Below are 19,405 nucleotides of genomic sequence, written 5' to 3' on the forward strand. Positions count from 1 at the left end.
CAGCCCGGCCCCGCCGCGGACGGCTCACGGATCCGGGCTGCTGCCGCTCAGGAAGCTGAGGCAGGGACCGGTTGCCCCTGTTGGGCTGGAGCGGGGCGGCTGTGACCGGGGCAGGGTGAAGGTGGGCGGCCAGGTGCGGGCGGTGAGGCCCGGGAGGCGCCATGACGGCCGCAGGCCTCCCCCCTGCCCTGCTCTGCTGTAAAGCGTCGGCGTGCCTAGCAGCGGGTCGTGTTTGAAAGGGAAACGGTGACATACAGAAATACAGCTCTTAACTGAAACCTCTGCAACTTATACATTAAAAAAAAAAAAAAGCAACTTACTAGTTTTAAGTAGCAAAAAAATCCCGGGCTCATGGATGGGAATTTTAAGTCCATTAAGCACGTCGTCACTGCAGATGATTTGCAACATCCTTAAACTTTTTATTTTATTTTTATAATTAATCGTTTATTTTTTTTTTCACAGGGAACAGACAACAGGTATAGAGAAGCGGTGTGAGCTGTGAACGGTCAAAATACCCGTTTCTCATCGTGCTGGGGAGCTCAAAAGGAGCAGGATGCCAAATCCCCAATGCCCACGGTTATATTGGCCAGTATTTGAAGATAAAATTTCTTCCTACTGGGTAATCACTTCACGTCTTTGGTAATGAGTATTGATAATTGTCATTCATCTTTGCAAAACAGCAAAAGCCTTTTGGTGGGTGCACATAGATAGCAAGTTTTAGCATCAGGAAACTGATGGAGTTGAAATGGGAGAACTTGGGACGATGTTTTTCTAATAGGAAGAGATTAAAACATAAATATGAGATGTAAGTCAGGAATGTTATTTGTGTGTTCAATCTCCCATGTGATTAAGCATTCTTTGTCCTTAAACGTTCACTTAGATACGTTTTCAGATTTTCCCTCCTACATTTCTTCTGAGATAAATGACCACAGTCTCCTTAATCTCTTTTTATGCAAGTTTTCTTCATATTCTTTGCTCGTTTTTTCAGTCACTCACAATTTTACAATTTCAGTTTCACTAGGGTGATCAGAAATTTATAGTGTATCCTAAATAGTACTATATCTCAGCTTTATATAACTACTTAAATGTTCTCTGTATAGTTCATTATCATTATTCTGTGTCTTATTTATCCTATTGGCTTGACTTCTGTGATCACAATCTTATGTGACAAATTGTCATCATAAGAAACTGCCTGAATCCTGTAAACCATATTATAATGTTTATACTTTCCATTTCCCTGCTTTTATCCAATTTCATTTTATTTTCTGCTATTGTGTTTTCCTATTTATTCATATTTACCTTCTAGACTTCTTGAGTTTCTTGCTGTCTCTCTGATCCTGATTGATCTAAGTAACCTCTAATATTTTTTGGTTCTCTACTTGTTCCTTTTTTCAGATCATAAATAAATGATTCATCAGGGTTCCAAACTTAGTTTCCTCAGTAACTGTCAGTGCAGAAGGAGGTATTTCAGATATGCATATAGGCTACAGGCTTAATTGAATATAATAAAATATATTCATAAAATAGTGCCACAATTTACCAAGCCTTGTGAAACAGTAAACAAAATACCGAGTTGATCTACCGTTAATTATTTACCCTTAACAGAAGTGTAGATCTGCACCATGCCCATGTCTTAAAGATGCCAATTTTCTCCATGATGATAGTTATCTCTGACTTACGACTTTTTGTTAATAGCTTTTGGTTTCAGAAGTTTCTTGCAGTATTTTTAAACTTTATCATGAGGTGCTAAGTATTTATTTACTTAAGGTAGTTGGAGTGGCACAAAGAGCATAGACATGGAAGTTTACAATGAGGACTCAAGTTTCTGCTGAGCACTACATTCTCACACTTCGCCAAAACCTTGAAAGCCTAAATTATGATTGCTATACATCTATCCATTACCTCTTAGACATTTAGATAAAATATTACTGAGACAATTATCTTTGCGCACAGCTAGTGCTAGTTAGACACTTTCAGATCATACTTTTCTAGGTATTACTGACTTTAATGACTTTTTTCTGCTCACAGATTAATACACTTTACATGTCTCTAGGTTTACAGTCTTAGAGTTTCTCAGGTTACCCCACAAGATTAAAAAAAATAAAAAATCAGATATTTTGGCCCTGTAGTCCTCCTGATTTGCTTTAAACCAGAGACTGGATGCTTGAATATTTCAGATAATCTATTCTTAAACTCTTCCTAAGCTTATAAAGACGTATCTCCCAAACCAAAGTAAGATTTATAAAATGGAATAATAACTTATTATACCAATTTAATTTCCTCATAAAATTCACTTAGATTTTAGATCATGAGACGTGCAGGTGCTAATGTTTTTTTTTTCTTTTAATGTCTGCTTTCTAGTCTTTTGAGACTGTTTTCTTATAACCTAAAAATGAAGTTTGTTTTTATAGTTTGTTCCTGCATACTTGTTAGCTTCATTGCAGTGAAGCATTCTATATTGTGTAGGATGTTTATATTAAAGCATCTTTTGAACTATTTTCACTCTCATTCTTCATGCTTCTTTCTTTGTTCAGTGATTACATACCTCTTGAGCCTCACTGTGTTGGAATGAACTGATCTGAATGAAAAACTGTTACCAAAATTTTAGAATGACTTTTAAACACCTACCAGATACTTGAAAAATAATGATATTGTAATAATAAATAACTAAATAACTTTAATGATATTGTGGCAACTATTCCTACGAGTCTTGGCCTTAATGCTTCACTGGCTGCCCAATGCCAAGTCTAATAATTATCTTAAATGCTCTAGGATGTACGGTACCGACAAACAAGAGCATCAACAGTCTCTGAACGTTAAACATTAAGCTGTTCAATCCTTTTTTTAGTACAGAATGCTGATGACAGTCTTATGATTTTAATTCTGATGCCAGGGATGACTGTATGGGCTTTTCTGTTTTACCCAAGCTGTACAAAAGGGTTGGTATCAGTCATTCATTACCTTTCCAATTGGCCAGTCTATGTGCTCTACACAAATAAATAAAATGTCTTGTTATCTCAGAATAATCCCCTGTAGATTTAATGTTCGTAATCCCCTGTAGATTTAATGGGCTTAATGTTCGTAAACTGCTCAGGCCTTTTCTGGATTCCATTGTCAGTGGTGAATTTGGAATGAGAAGGAGAGGGATTTCAACCTTCCCATTGCACCTTGTTTCAGGTCTTGGGTAGGATGGAGGAGCATCAGTGCTGCTACTGTTGTGCCAGGGAGTGCTTTGTGAAAGTGCTAAGCCCGATCCCACCCCAAAACAAGCTGCGTGGTGTCAGCCCCATTTGAGAATCCCAACTAGCAGACTGTTTCCCCACAGCTGTTTTCATATTTTTTAAATAAAGAATGCCTCTTCCCCAAAAGCACCTGGCAAGAACTGACCAGAGCGCCTGAGAAGAGCCGTGCTGATAGTACAGAGGGCACGTAGACTTCTTTCAGTGTAGCCTATGACAGTCTTCATGAATTAAAATTAAACTTTTTATTATTTTAGTGTCCTTCAAATAGCATGCATTGAGAAATTATTTGAGAGACAAAACCCAATGAAACACAGAGACTGAAAAGCGCCGCATCAGCTCCTTGCAGCGCAGCTCGGGCTCCTGAGGCGATGACGGTAGCCAAGCAAGGAGCCGCCGCCCGGCGGGGTCGAGCTCCTGAGGCTGCCGGGGCTCCGATTTTGCTGTCCAGCCACGGACTCGCCTCTTCCCCAACAGCACCGGCCCCGCCAGGAGCAGCAGCAGCCCCCTTCACCCCTGCCCGGGAGCCGCGGCGCTGCCGCCCCGCCTGGTCCTGCGGAGCAGGCGCACAGCCCGGCGCCCGCCCCCGAGGCTCGACGAAATGGCGGCGGCAGCGGCGCTGCTGTGGCGGAGCGGTGCGCGCGGCGGCGCCTCGCTCTCCTTGGCCGGCGGCAGGCGGGTAAGGCGCTCCCGGGGAGCCGAGTGCGGGCAGGCCCGCAGAGGGGCTCCGCCAGTCCTCTCACCCGCTCTGCCCAGGCTGCCCTTGCGGTGTCAGAGCCGCCCGCAGCCGCGGGGAGCCGCCTCGCCGTGCCGGAGCGATGTCGAGGGGCTGATGGTAGCTGGGGGAGGACCCCCAAAGGGTCAGGACACCCCCGCCTCTCCTCAGTGCCTCGCAGAGCCCCTTTGTCCCCTGTTTTCCTTCAGGGTGGACGGCAGGGGCTGGAAGTGCCAGTACCGCCCTTTGGTCCCGTTGGCAGAGTTGCGGGGTGCAATTTGTCTGAAGTGCGAATGTTGCTGTCAAAGTAGTGACACGGCTGGTTCCTGTGTGGGTGTTGCTGAGGGCCTTTTCTAGCGAGCCCTGCCCAGGCAGAGCGCTTCCTACAACTGACTGCCTCCGGGAGGACTTTTTGTAGTAGTTTCATGATTTACTTCCAACCCCCGGCTGAGGGGGATTTGTTTGTTCTCCTCTTCGTGTCTTTGTTTTTACCCTGTTTCCTGGCTCATTTATACTTCTCTTTACACCTGAGATTTAATTGAACGCCTAGACCTTAAATGCTGGCAAGATTAAATTGAATGACTCCTGTCAAGGAAGCCCTTTGTGAAACTGCTAATGAGACTGTAGCAGCCTCAGGAGAAGACTGCTGAATCATACCAACCTCACCGGCTACTCAGTGCTGTTAATTTATTAATCTTGGTGCTATCTTAAAGCCCATGCTGTGGCCTGCTTCCTCCTCCTCCTCCTTCAGCAGAAGGAGAGCTGCTTGTACGGTTTCTGTAGTGATGTGAGTAAAGGAGCGGGCTGTGGCCAACGTGTAGCACCTTTGGAGGCGTAATCTTATCCTGGGGGCAGGGGGACTCCCTATGACATCTTGGTTTGGGGTGTCTGCCATGAACTGAAGGTTTTCAGAGCCCTCATCTGTCCCTGCATAACCAAAGGGAGCAGGGAGCTGTGAAATCCTCAGAGAGAATCCTCACCCACCTCTTTCCTGGAGCCTTAGGCGTATGGTGGTATTCAGTGAAAATAAGCAAATTTGTTTTTAGTTGGGATAATTAAAAATAATCAGTATATTACAGACATTTGGTGGCAGATCTGATCAGTAGAACTTTATTTCAGAAAAATATCTTTTTTTTTTTTTCTATGTGAGCTGCTTGGATTGCTTAAAACAGTTTATGGATTTTTGCATGTGTGTGTGAGAAGCTATTGCATATTAGCTGAGGAGTCCAAGTTCCAGAAATAATCACCAAAATATGCATTTAATGTAAGTGCTGTGGGACTTGCTGCATTGCTTTAGTTTCACGATAAATCCAGCTTTAGTTTGACCTTTACTTTCTTGATTTTATTCTACAGAGTGCTCCCAATTCTTCCTCAGTCTTAGTTTCTGTTTAATCATTTGTTTGGAACATGAGGTCCATTAAATCGGCAGTGTATTCCATGATTCTTCCGTCTGTTTTCACCAGTGTTACTCATACACAAGTGTATTATCACATAAAAAGATTTGCATGCACGCTTTCTCAGGCCAACTTTAAGATCTGTGAAACTTGCATCCCTGGATGTCATACCTATGGCACCTACAGATTATTCAACTACTGCTAAAAATACAATCTGTTAACTTCAGAGTTAGAAATTTGAATTAGTATTTAGAACAATAACTTGTAATATTTGTACTATTTTAAAATAACCTTTCTTCTTGGTGGCAACTGGAAACATGTTGAACAATTTTATGCTTTTTTTTTGCAACAACATATAAAAGTAAACATGCAGTCTTCCTAAAATTACACTTTTTTTTTTTTTTTTGTAGTGAAATAGACACATCAAGGACTCAAGTACAAATTAGTATTGGAGAAAATAAACAAAGCATGCGTTCTACTATTTTTATTATTTTTTTTTGCACTATAAAAATGGTCTAGTCTTGTCTTTCTTAGAAATGTTTCCAGCTCCAGATTGAGGTAACTTCTGTATTCTAAATAATTTGGGACAGTCTGCATTTTTACTGTAATGCTGCTGTGCCGAAGTATTTAATTCAGTAGTTATTTTAGGGCTGGATTCCATCTGATGCTGGAATGACCTAATGTTTCACAGATTGCAAAATGGCATTAGTTTGTTTAGCAGCTCCAGAAATTACTGGGACAGGTCTTTTGGAGTTTGATTCTACCTAATTCAAGCCAGTTAAGGGTAATGTTTCATTGTAGTAAAGGTTCAAAGCCTTGGCACTGCTAGTGAAGCTTTTGAATCTGTAAATGTATAGATAAGTAATTTCAAAATCACATGTACTTATTAGGGCTAAACTACTAATACTTAAAGTACAATTTGTATCTGAATCTGAAGCCTAAATCCTGCTGTAAATGTATAATTTGTTGGTGAAGGATTTCCACATACCTTAGTAAAAGTGACAGTCATAAAAATAACTAATATACAGAATAATAAAAATCACGATTAAAATATTTTTTCAATAGTTCTTTAGTTGGAATGGAACATCTAAAAACAGCTCAGGTACGTTCCTGGTTTACTGTTTGTATTACACTAAAACACCTTGATGCAAATGCAATTAATCATTCTTACATTCAGTTTATAATGATAGGAGGGTAGTTATGATTGTTATCTTCACTGTCAGAAGCAAATCTAATCCTGAGTAACAATCTTGTATATGGAAATAAGAAAAAACCTTACTCTTTTTTTTCTTCCAGTTTTTCAGCCGTGGGCCAAATGTGTTACTTCAAGACAGCAATGCACCGCAGGCTGCATTCTTTTCACCTCTTCAAAAAGTGATGTTGCCACCAAATACCTTTCAAGGGAAAGTAGCCTTTGTAACCGGTGGAGGTACTGGGCTTGGCAAAGGCATGACGACAGCCTTGTCCAGTTTGGGTGCCAAGTGTGTTATAGCAAGCCGGTAAGTATTAGCGAACACATTTTAGAGCTTTCATTTAGTGTTGAATGCTGAGTGGATTGGTTTTGTTTTCTTCTTCATCAACTGGAAAAATTTATTCTGTTTACTTTATTTCAGTACACTTGTAATTATAATGTAATACTATAAATACCAAAAATCAGTTGATCTGTGTGCAAATGTCCAATGTGAAATTGTTTAGTTGGAGCTGCACCGTAACCAGCAGTAGGAAGAAATAAGCTAAACTCGGAAAAATTCTTCAGGAAACGTGGCAGCAAAATAACCCAGAATATGACATAAATTCTGCTATAGCATAAAGGAGAATACAAAGTAGAATGACATTAGTGGACATCTTGTATTACTGTGGGTGTTCTTCATATAGATTTTAATTGCAATAAAGAATTACAATCATTCATCTTAATTCTTAGCAAAGATAGTCCTGCTATAATTCTATAAGCACTAGAGTAAAGGCAAGAAAAACAATCTAATTTTTAATCAAAATAAGTGTTGTGACAGTCTTCTAAGTAGTGATTCAGATATTAGTTTTAAATCTGAATGCATAAGTCCCTTCTAAAGTACTAATAGAGTAATAGCTAAAGCTAAGTTTATTATGATTGTGTACTCGGAATGGAAGCATTTTGCTAGTGTACTACACTTGACTAGTTTAATGTTAGTCTCCTACTTTAGACACTTCTGATTTACTTCTAAGTACTAATAAGACGAAATTACTTAGATCTAACTTTCAGAAAGTTAGTAACTGAATATAATTTTTATTTTGAAGTTCGTTTTGTGAAAATCAATACGCATATGTGTGCATGCATTAAATAATATTTTAAAATTTAGCTTGTATTTGCTCTGAAGAGATTAATCAGCTCTTATCTGAATTGCAATTGCATTTAATTGAAATTCACTGTCATATACTTATTTCTAGGAAGCTTGATGTTTTGAAAGGAACAGCAGAGGAAATTTCTTCAAAAACAGGGAATAAGGTAAATTTTACAGAATTGTGAATGTTATACATTAAATGGGTTGTAGGGATTTTATGCATTTATATGCTTCTTCTTCCATTGTTACACAGGTCTATGCCATCCAATGTGATGTGAGAGATCCAGTTTCTGTTAAGAATGCTGTTGCTGAACTAATTCAAGTGGCGGGGCATCCTGATGTAAGTATTTTAGTGAAAGGAAAGATCTGCAGTCTTCATTATTGAAAATACTCTGCATATGTATGAAGGAAATGACTGTGATAGAAAATCAATGAAATCTAAAGAGACTAGACAAAAAGTGGCAGAACTTCAAGATAAAGCTAACATTGACAGCTAAACCGGCTATACTTCTTACATAGTTCTTAAAATAGTTGTTGTACTTGGTTTAAGGACTAACAGTTTATTTGTAAGCAGTGGAATAGTTTCGGTGGGATTCTTTTAGTTAAGTGAACAGAATACTGCTCAAAAGTCCTCCTGAAAAGGATGTTTTACCTGTGCTGGTATCTAATAACACCTGTTGGTTATTAATAGAACGTCTTAAATTAGAAGCAGAAATAGTCCTAAACATCTTTGGTCCTTGCTTGACTTATTAAAATACACAAAGAAGGTTCCAACTTGAAAATTAACTGCTGCTGAAATGAAGAAAAAATCTTCAGTCAAGGTAAACATCTTTTAATAGTTAGGCACAAAACACAGAGCATTGATGTTAGCCCTTTGCTCTGGGAAGGGTTGTTGTCTATTGGAGTCTAAGCAATGATAGGCCATAAATCCTGATTTCATTGTAGTCAGAGCAACTCAGATTGTGCTAGCTGATTAGAAAGTGTGATGAGGGTGTTAACATCAACGTAAAGGATATTCAGTGTGATTTAGAATGGTTTTCTGTAGATTTAAAACTGTCATCTGTTTACTATAGACATTTTGCTTTCAGCAATAGCTTCATATAAAAATGAAGGAGAACCTGATGAATTCTAAATGCTTGAAAGTACATTGAGAAACATGAATACATGGAGAAAGTATTTCTCATAGCTGCATGCTGTATCAGTGATATAAAATAAACCAGCTCACTGTCCTGATATGTAGACATATTACTCTGGATGTAGTTTTGACTACTAGTTACTGCAGTTTCTGGCCAAAACATGTTATCATCTCCAGGTTTTAAGTGTGTGTAGAGTGGGAGGAGACTTCTTGCTCTCTTTTTAATGTTTTATTACATCAGTAATTTTCTGAATAAATATTGCCCGCATCTTGTTCTTTATAAGCATTTCCTGTCTCTTCAATTTCACTTTTTTTTTTGCCTTTAAGAGAGATTGTAGGCTGTATTGAATGTCTAGTTCTTCTCTTTAGTGACAGGCACAACAGGTATGTCTATGAATACTGTAAGTCTGGGTATCTGGGACAAACTTTTCTGTTAGGACACAGTTGAGACAGTAGGGAAGGTACTTAAGTCATCATCTAAATTTTCAGCTCTTCAGTACCGGCCTAGTAACGTAGAACAGTTTGGAAATACAGCTATTCTCTGTTTCACATCTATGCTGCAGATGTTAAAATTTCTGATGGATTATTTTCTCTCTTCCCTACACTGTACCCCATTTGAAAAGGCTGTAGTCCCAAAGCCAAGGCTATTTTTAATGTTCTACCCAGGTACAGTAAGAAGTTCCTTATAAATTCTCTGCTTTTTTCTCAATAAGAGCTATTTTTAGTAAACTCTTTTTCTTTCTGTTTCAGGTTGTGATAAACAATGCAGCAGGAAACTTTATTTCCCCTTCTGAACGACTTTCTGCTAATGCATGGAAAACTATAACTGATATCGTGCTTAATGGTACTGCTTTTGTAACGCTGGAAATTGGAAAGGAACTCATAAAAGCCCAAAAAGGTACCTTAAATTTAAGATAAATGGTAAATAAGCCTTGTAACATATTATTACTAGCTTTCCTTGTGTTACAATGTAAGGCTACGTATGATTATGTATCGTAGCCACAACTTTAACACTAAGTCTTTTCTAGAAAGTTCTTTTTGAGTAAAGCCATACTTAAAAATCACAGAGTAGGATTGGTTAGCAATTATTTTATTGTAGATTGCAGAGTTTGTACTAATTGTAAAACATTTGTAAAAACTGGAAAAAAAATAAGGCTTTGTTTAAAGCATGTTATTTCTTTCTTTTGGGTCTTCTATATATATCTTGGTTTCATTAAGCAACTGAATATGTGATGCTTATTTAAATGAACATCTTAACATCATAACACTTTACGTTTTCCTTCTCAACTTGTTAATATATAAATAATTAAAATTCACAGGTGTAGGATTTGACTAATAGCTCTAGCTATATTGATGAAATTAGAACAAAATACCCGTTAGTAACTACTAGGCTAGGGCAGCTTCTAAAAAGGCTCTGTAAGAGCTTGGGCCTTCACTCTAGTCAGTGATATTATGTATATACGTTGATTATCAGTAGAAGCCTGAAGGTTTAGATTAAGCTTCAGAGCCTAATCAACACCTGTTTCCACTTATACGGAAGAACTCTAACATTCATGGAAAAGGGGGAACTGAAATAAAAAGGACTTCCAAGATTGTATTTTCTTAAAATCTGCTTACAGCCCAGAGCCATATGGTTCCCTGACGCTTCAGCTACAAAATTCTGTACTGCTGAGGGTGCTTTTTACCCTATGTTCAGCGTTTGATCTTTGTGTGTGTTGTTTTTTGTTGTTTTCTTTAAATGTTTTTGCAACTTCCAGGAGCAGCATTCCTGGCTATTACAACAATTTATGCAGAGAGTGGTTCAGGATTTGTGTTACCGAGTGCCTCTGCCAAAGCCGGTGTAGAAGCAATGAGCAAGTGAGTAATAGAGCAAAATGTTTGTTCTGCTTTTCACTTCTTTGCAATAGAATAAATACAAAAAACGAGCTAAGCTAGTTAGTATAATTAATATAGTCCTCCCGTGCCATTATATCATCAGAGAACCTTCCAGCCTCCAGTATCCTAGCAAGAAAATAGCATGCTGACAGCTTCTTCCAGAAAGAAATGTTAACTGCTTGTTACTGTAATATTTTTTATCAGGGCAAAAAAGTGAAAACTGTGCACACATGTCTAAAAACAAATGTAATTATCAGGAATTTACCTGCTTGGGATTTTCATCTGTGCTGTCTTCAGTAAACTTTAAACACTTTTATTACTTTTGAATGGAATAATCTCACCAAAACCTATTTGCTGTGGTTAGAAGAGGAGAATAACAACGGAGTCAGCATTTCTTTGGTTGAAGTACTTTTGTTTACAAAGATTGTGGAACAGACTGGGTTCCCAAGTGCATCAGATGCTGGAAGATAAATTATCCTTTTAAAAAGTCATAAGACACTTGCTGCTGTATGAGTGGCATTCACACTGGGGTGCGTGTTTTTCTCAGCATGTTTCCTCTCCCATCCCCTTTAGCCACTCTCCGCTAGTTGTTCAGTTTTTTCTTTCTTGGGGTTGTTTGTGTTACATAAACTTGCTTTCAGTGCTTTGGGAAAGGTGTTCCCAGCTGCATACTTTTGCTCTCTGCCTTGCATTGCTGTGGCACTTAACCAGAACATTAAGCCTATTAAGCTTGCTACTTCGCTGGAAAGCAAAACTATAAAAAGGGTGACTTTCTTTTTTTTTTTTTTTTTTCTCCTGTGGGTTTGTAAGTTGAATAAACTTCTCAGAGAACCAGAAGAGCGTTGGAGTCAATGCAAGGAAGTTAAAATGCAAAGTTGTTGTGGGGAAGTGGAGCTACATCTTTTGGCAATAACAAATTCTAAAATTTCAATTACAGAGTTTCAATAATGAGATTCTTCTGCATTTTTTTTTTCTCTGCTGGCTCTCATAGGCAAACCACCACTTAAAAGCAGTTGTTTGAGGAAAAGTTCAAGGTCTATAGTACCTTCACCTTTCTTTTGCCCTTTGTTTGGGTGGAGTCTACTTTTGCTAGTTTCATAAATAATTTTTTCCTATCACCATCTTAAATCAAGGTCTGCAATTAAAATTCAGAACAATGTGTCACATCCAAGTTACTCAGCAAACAAAAAGACTTCTGCCATTGTTAGCTATAGGACAGTCTTTGATAGAAAATAGTTCCTCCTCTGCATTTCAGCAGAAGGCATTTAATAGTTTGGCGGCTGTTTAGTAAGTGGAATTCCGTATCAAGAAAAATATGAAGAAATAAGCGATGGTTTTAATTTCTGTTCCGTAGAGCTGAATGGAACTTAAGCATATATTTTTCCAAGACGTTATGACACAGTTTCTTCATTCACCATAGTAGATGATCTATCTGAAGTACTGCTTATGCAGAGAAAATGCATAAAACAAATTTATTCTACTGGTCCCATTTTAGTATTTAAGGTCTGTTTCATGGTATTTCAAAACATGTGAGAGCTACATTGAAAATGCTGGAGATGTTTATATTTACTGGATGGTCATAACTACCAGAGAAAGACAGTAGTCTAACGGCTGTTTGTCAAGGCATTTAGGTGCCAAAGTCACCTATACTTGGAGGGAGAGATAGAATCCCTCCTTACTGTTGCTTTATCTATGATGCATATGTTAAATCAGTATTCCTCTGTTTGTGAATGTGATTTATTTTTTTTTTAACTTATAAATGTTTTTATTAAGAACAACAAAACCAAGAAAAAAATCCTTAAGTGGAAATACCTGTTTCAGGACTCAAATTTTAGTATTTACACGTTTGATTTGGTTTTGAATATATATATATATATATATATATATACACACACATATATATATGCACTGAGTAGCATTATTAAAGTAATTGTTTAAAATATTGATGCGTTTTGTTAATGAATTTTTAGGTCTCTTGCGGCTGAGTGGGGTAAATATGGCATGAGATTCAATGTGATTCAACCAGGTCCAATAAAAACAAAGGTACATAGCATGAAGTGAAACACAGCCTTGAATATGCTTTGTAGTAGAGACTTACCTTTAAGATAGTCTAACCCCTTCTATAACCGTTACGTTAGGGTATAATTTCCTTAGAAGTCCAAGACTGCTGGAATATTGAACACATTACTTATTAATAATACATTTGTAACGTGAATTTCTTGAACTTACGAAACTTGTTCTTGCCCCTTCTACTATGCTAATATAAAACAAACTTTTTCTTAGTGTTTCGAAGGAGGGAAATACCAACATATTTTAATGTTCTTTTTTAAATATGGATTTGAAGAATGTACATGCATAATTTGTCAAGTGAGTTCTTATACTTGGCAGAGTACAACTGCCTTTTTCTGTCTGAACTCCTAATTCTTAAACAAAGCATCTCAATTCTGAAATTTCAGAGTCTCTTTTAGGTGTATGAGAACAGAATCTCACTAGTTTTGTTGAAAAGCACAAAACTAGAAAGAGAAAAATAAGTCAGCAAGAAAATGTGAAGCTTTGGTAAGAGTGAAAAGGAGGATTGAAGGGTTTGAAGGAGGTAATCCAGACCAGCTGGAACAGGAAGAAAAAAGGAAGCAGTGCTGCAAGAGAAGAGAGAAGAATCCCTTTCACATAGAGTCCAAATATTACAGTTATGAGTTCTAACAGCTAATAATGGTATTATGGCTATCTATAAAATGTTCCACAGTTGGTTTTGCTGTTGTTTTGGGGGGTGGGGCAAAGGGTTGTTTCTTTTCTTTCATTTTTGTTTTGTCAGTCTTAGATGCTACACTGTACAACTTAATTTTACCTTTTTGACTGTAAAGATAGATAAGTAACAGTATCAGCAGAGTTGTAAGAATGTTAAAACAACATTACAGCTCAGACTGAAAGTTCTCCAGGTTTTGTACCAAGTGGATTTTTAGTCAAGAGTATTAAAAAACAAACAAACAAACAAACAAACCGCCATGTGATGATATTTATTCTTTGCTTCCAGCCTCTGATAGTCTGTGGCCCAGAGAGTTTGATACAGCTGGTATCTTTTCATATGGTAGTCATCTTGATGGATTTTTTTCTTCCATTAGTTTGTCCTGTTCCCTTTTGAATCTATATAAATTTTTAGCATGTGCTATATCATGTGGCAAGATCACTTTAATTTTCAGATTTCAAAATTTTTGGCAAGATAACTACTTTAAATGTCAGTAATGCTACCTCCTGTTATTTTTTTAATCTAAATTAATAGCATATCTCCCACTTGAGACACTATATTTTCTTAGTAAAGTATTACGTTTGTCATACTGGTTCCAAGTTCAAATTCCTCTGAAAACAAAAATGCAGATTTCGATTACTTAAACCAGCATATTGCAAAATCAAGGCTTTCCCCCTTAAGGGCTACACCTGTGTCTTCAGAAAATGCTTCTGGACGTCATGTTAGGAAAAGGAAGAAGCATACAAGAGGAATGCTATTCAGCTTATAAATTGGCATTTAAAAACATGTCTATAGAAAATGTAAATGGCATGAGTAGAGCCATGATTACAGAAATTACAGTGTGCTTTAACTCTCATAACTTCAGTAACTTAAGAAAAACATTACTAATGTGTTTCTGATTTTTGCCTGAGGAATTTGTTTCCTTGTGGAGGAGCCAGGAAGAACAAAACACTCTATTTCCCATTCAGTTCTAAGCTATTCAAATATTAAAACGTAGAGTGAATTAGTTTAGTTCTAGCCATTGCAACAATTTAACTGAATCTTTTTTTTTTATACTCTGTGCCACATAAAATTTCTGTTGCTTTTGCTGCTGCTCATTTCCTCTCCTTCCTCTCCCCTGTCTATGCAGCAATTTTGAGTCTTGTTTATTTCCTCAAGTCTATATCAAGGGTGTTTTTGAAAACAACCCCCCTCCTTTTTTTTGTGGATAGATGGTGGGTGACTATACCAACCAAATGTTTAATTCCACCTTGCCACCCTCAGTAGATGCATACTAGTAAAACAGTGATAAATTCTGTTTTGTTTCCTGTATTCTTTTTTATCCTGCTGGTGTAGATGGTGTAGACATTTTGCTCACAAATTTTAAGTTCCTTATTAAATTTTCCATAGAGTCAGATTTCTGTCTACTTTTAATTTCTAATGTAGTTAAAACATTTCTTTCATATGTTTCTCTTAAATCTCAGGGTGCTTTTAGCCGCCTTGACCCAACAGGCGCATTTGAGAAGAAAATAATTGAGAGGATTCCCTGTGGCCGTCTGGGAACTGTAGAAGAAATAGCAAATCTTGCCGCCTATTTCTGCAGTGACTATGCAAGCTGGGTTAATGGAGCAGTAAGTTACAGTTGATCTTGTTTATAAAATCAACATGCTGATGGTATGAGTTTTGCTGATGTTTTTTAAAATGTTGGTTACAGTATAGTATTTCAGAAATTAAAGAAAACTGTTACTTTGAAGCTTTGCAATCATTATTAACCTTTTAATTGTATTGTATGGTGGTTAGTACTTTTAAAGAAGAACATAAAAAATATTGAATTACGTTATTTTGAGTATGGATTTTAGTTTTTGGTCTGAATCAATAAAAATGACTTTCACAGTTCAGAACAAGGAAATGCTACAGGAAAACCACTTATTAAATATACTGTTTATGTTTTCTCTAGGTTATTAGAATGGATGGTGGAGAATATGTTTCTATGGCAGGAGAATTCAATGAGTTGAAAAAGGTACTAAATTTCTTCCCTGCTATTTTATGTTCATGTACTTGGATATGCAATTATTATATGGAATTCCAATAAAATGCTCTTTTCTTTTTTAGGTTCCCAAAGAGCAGTGGGATATGATGGAAGCAATGATTAGGAAAACAAAAGGCTCTTAATGAACCTAACTGTATGGTGGTGAATTCTGGAAATGAACCACTACTTTTTCATGAATATTTAGAAATAACCAAATGAGAAATAGCCTTAATAATCTTTTGTATGCTGATTTCAATAAAATATTTGGAAATTGTCATGTTTTGAATATAGCTTGTTTTTTTCCATCTGTTTTTTTCCAATGAGTTATCAGTCATAAACCAACAGTTCATTAAAATTTTATTGTTCTATGGTTAATGTCTTCTGTAGCCATGCCATGATCTACATTTTTGAAGAATATTTCAGAGGATTCTTTGGTTTCTCATGTCTATGCAAGTATTTCTTAATATTGTAGCTCCAGTAGGATTTGAAAACCATTGTACCTGAGTATAATCGTTAATCTGAAGAAAAAAAAATTAAGTCCTAATGTTTGCACTTCAGTCATAAGCCCTAAAACTGCAAATAACAAAACTTCAAGTCATTAGAACTAAGTACTACATACGCTGAGATGGAATGTAACTGATATGGTTACTTAAAAATATTTTTAAAATATATAACAATCTTGGTCTTGGCTTTTTGACATTTTCAGTCTGTTAATTGTTTTATGCCAAACTTTAAAAATGGCATTCAAGGGCTAGTAATGCCTTCTTAAGTAGCTCTGTCTTTAGTGTGAATAAAGTAATGTTCTTGAAAATGAAATATTAATAGCAAATGATTTTTAGTTTGTGTGAGATGAGGGCAGTCCCTAGATTTCATTTGAATTCAGTGGTACTGGAGAATGTGTAAGATGACATTACTTCTGAACCTAGTCAGTTCATCCATCACAAATAACATGGGTCAAACTAGTTATAAGATGATGATTATAAAAATGCTTTATTTTCCATATTAGGGGATTGCCTGATGTTAGCACCCCATACCCTATCCCACCCCCTTTAAACAATTGATAGAATTCTTTAAATAAATTAAGAGGCACTGGCCTTTACAGCCTGAAAGCCAAGCCTTTTTTTTTTTTTTTTTTTAAAATTCTGTTTAACCTGACTTCTAGGCCATCCACATGTACAAGGATGGACACAGCTGTATGAAACATATAGTGATTTTAAAAATCAGGAATATAGAAGCAACTCAAAGATGCCTTCCTCCAAGTGCTAATAGCTATTTTGTTGCTTTACCCATACTTCAGGCTATGTTAACATCTGCCAGCCTCTGATTTGGGATCATTTGATTGCCTTAATGCAAAGATGAAGCAAGCTAACATATGTTCTACTGAAAAGGTGAACTGTGCAGGCTTGGCGGAATGATAATACAGTTTCCATGTACCAGGTTTCTCCTGAGTGATGGTCCTGTGGGGGACTGAATATTGTCTGTGCCACAGATAATAAAAAAAAAAAAATGAAAATGTGCTGATGATAGCAGCTTTGAAGATGTCTCTTAAACATACAGCTTTATTTTCAAAGCATCTTGGGTTTTGCCAGGTCTACTGCTGAGATAAATTTTTTACGTGATATCCATGTCTATCCCCTAAAAGTAATTCATATATCTGGGAAGTTATGCCCAGAAATACTGTTCTACGCTTGTCATTCTTTGCAGATGCTTAAAATTTCTCTTCATGTGGGACACAATTGTGTATAAGGCTTTGACACCTTAAAAATAAAAAGTTGCAAAAAATGTTTTTCAAAGGTGTGTTTGTGAGCTGTGGTGTGATCAAGTGTTTCTTTACGATACTAGGGTATCCTCTGGAGATGGGCACTTGATAAAAGTAAATTCCCACTGGTTTCTTGCATCCACAGGTATGCTGAAGTCTTAATGTAGGAGGGTTTGTTATATGGTTAAAATACTGGAGTGAGATTCAGGATAACCATGTTCAGTCTCCAACATTGCAATACATTTGCATGACCTTAAGTTACTGCTGTTGCATCTGAACAGCACGGTGGGTACACTTTCCAGCTTTCCCTTAGAACCTAATCATCTGAAGCAGGGAGACTAGCATGTTACTTTTAGTTTACAAAACATAAGTCTTGGGTTAAACATGGGGGGAAAGATCAAGAAAGTAAATCCCACAAGGTGCCCAACCCGTAAGCATGCTCTGCAGTTGTATGTTGTGCATTCTTCTCTCAGTCTGACATAAAAAGCATAGTTATCACAGCTGGTTTATTCAAAACAGCAAAAATGGCAGGAGATGGTATCCATGTTCTACACACTGCATTATGCTGATTTATTTCCCTTGGGACTGTTACATTTCTGACCTTACTTCAGATTGCCAACGAGCCAGGTGGTAAAAGGGAATATGAAAAAAAGTATTGTGCAGCTTAATAATTTCATGAAGTTGGAGGGGCAAGAAGGTAAGTGAATCAGTCAGAAAAAAGTGATGGTGTACATGGGAGATCACAAAAGGAGTCAGTGGGGTTGCACTGTCAGTTTAATTTTCACGGATTACAAGGAAAACTGGAATGCAAGTGCCCTTTTTAAAAAATGACTTTTGCTTGACCTGTCAGTCAAAGGTCTTACCACTCCCATGAGCTCAGACGTACTGTAGCAAAGCAATATGCATTGTCTGTTTTCAACTGAGAAGTACATCTTGACTGCTTGATTAAATTTTGAAATTCCACTTTTTATTTCAGTTGTTGGTTTACTTGGAATCTCTGTTACATTTACTTACGTTAATTCAGTGCTCTAAAAGTGGCGTTGTATTATAGTAGAGGTTTATAAACAATTTATGCATTTTAAGTTGCTAATGAAAAGAGATTAGTTGTATTACCTCTTAGTAATGATACAAGAACTCCTGTCAATCTTTGGTTTGGAATTCCCTCCTCTTTAATTCAATTACTGTTGAGGATATTTCTATTATTTACCAGTTTGAGAATCTGCTTTACAAGCAGAAGTGGATGCTATTTGAGGAAGTTATGGGTTCCTGTGTGTCCATATGGGCTTCCAAGTTCATCGGCACATGAGCTGCTTCTTTCGTCTTTACTTGTTTTAAGTCTAGTTTCCTTCAATGTTTTTATAAGTGATCTGGAGGCAGGACTTGAATGCATACTGAGTGAGTTTGCAGATGATAGTAAATTAGGAGGAGCTGTTGACTCCCTTGAGGGTAGAGAGGCCTTGCAGAGAGATCTTGACAAATTAGAGGGCTGGACAATCACCAACCATGTGAAATTTAACAAGAGCTAGTGCCAGATTCTGTATCTGGGGTGGGACAACCTTGGCTGTACGTGCAGAATGGGGGACGAGAAGCTGGGTAGCAGCCCTGTGGAAAGGGATCTGGGGGTTCTGGTTGACAGCAAGCTGAACTGGAGTCACCAGTGTGCCCTGGCAGCCAGGAGGGCCGACCCTACCCTGGGGTGCCTCAGGCCCAGCACTGCCAGCCAGTCGAGGGAAGGGATTGTCCTGCTCTGCGGTCTCACCTTAGGCACTGTGTGCAGTTTGAAATGCCACAGTATAAGAAGGACATAAAACTATTAGGGAGTGTCCAAAGGAGGTCTACAAAGATAGTGAGGGGTCTAGAGGGTAAGACGTATGAAGAGCAGATGAGGTCCCTTGGTTTGTTCAGCCCAGAGCAGAGCAGGCTGAGGGGAGGCCTCATGGCGGCCTGCAGCTCCCTCACGAGGGGAGCGGAGGGGCAGGCGCTGAGCTCTGCTCTCTGGGGACAGCGACAGGACCCGAGGGAATGGAGTCAAGCTGCGACAGGGGAGGGTCAGGCTGGGCGTTAGGGAAAGGTTCTGCACCCAGAGGGTGGTCGGGCACTGGGACAGGCTCCCCAGGGCAGTGGTCATGGCACTGAGCTGCTGGAGCTCAAGGAGCATTTGGACAATGCTCTCAGACATTGGTCTGATTTTTGGGTGGCCCTGTATGGAGCCAGGACTC

At 37.9% G+C, this 19,405-nt stretch overlaps 1 protein-coding gene across 2 annotated transcripts; it reads left to right on the forward strand.

The window, feature by feature from the left end:
- The first annotated feature begins 464 nt into the window (after positions 1 to 464).
- DECR1 (2,4-dienoyl-CoA reductase 1) lies at positions 465 to 15,704 on the forward strand. 2 transcript variants are annotated; one of them, XM_013172376.3, is made up of 10 exons: positions 465 to 619; positions 6,645 to 6,847; positions 7,773 to 7,830; positions 7,920 to 8,006; positions 9,552 to 9,699; positions 10,559 to 10,658; positions 12,647 to 12,719; positions 14,883 to 15,029; positions 15,356 to 15,418; positions 15,511 to 15,704. In XM_013172376.3, exons 1-10 carry the CDS (start codon positions 554 to 556, stop codon positions 15,568 to 15,570), a joined length of 1,005 nt encoding a protein of 334 aa, XP_013027830.1. In that variant the 5' UTR covers positions 465 to 553; the 3' UTR covers positions 15,571 to 15,704. The 2 variants fall into 2 exon arrangements, with proteins under 2 accessions (XP_013027830.1, XP_047931169.1); XM_048075212.2 differs by lacking the exon at positions 465 to 619 and adding an exon at positions 3,665 to 3,918.
- Positions 15,705 to 19,405: the final 3,701 nt, after the last annotated feature.

Source organism: Anser cygnoides, chromosome 2, assembly GCF_040182565.1.
Source record: "Anser cygnoides isolate HZ-2024a breed goose chromosome 2, Taihu_goose_T2T_genome, whole genome shotgun sequence".
NCBI classification, from domain to species: domain Eukaryota; kingdom Metazoa; phylum Chordata; class Aves; order Anseriformes; family Anatidae; genus Anser; species Anser cygnoides.

Excerpts from the sequence above, each read along its gene's own strand:
- DECR1 (XM_048075212.2), top strand. The coding sequence starts at position 3,841 with ATGGCGGCGGCAGCGGCGCTGCTGTGGCGGAGCGGTGCGCGCGGCGGC. Across the intron at positions 6,848-7,772 it reads AAGTGTGTTATAGCAAGCCG|GAAGCTTGATGTTTTGAAAG; the intron begins GTAAGTATTAGC and ends ACTTATTTCTAG. Across the intron at positions 10,659-12,646 it reads GGTGTAGAAGCAATGAGCAA|GTCTCTTGCGGCTGAGTGGG; the intron begins GTGAGTAATAGA and ends ATGAATTTTTAG.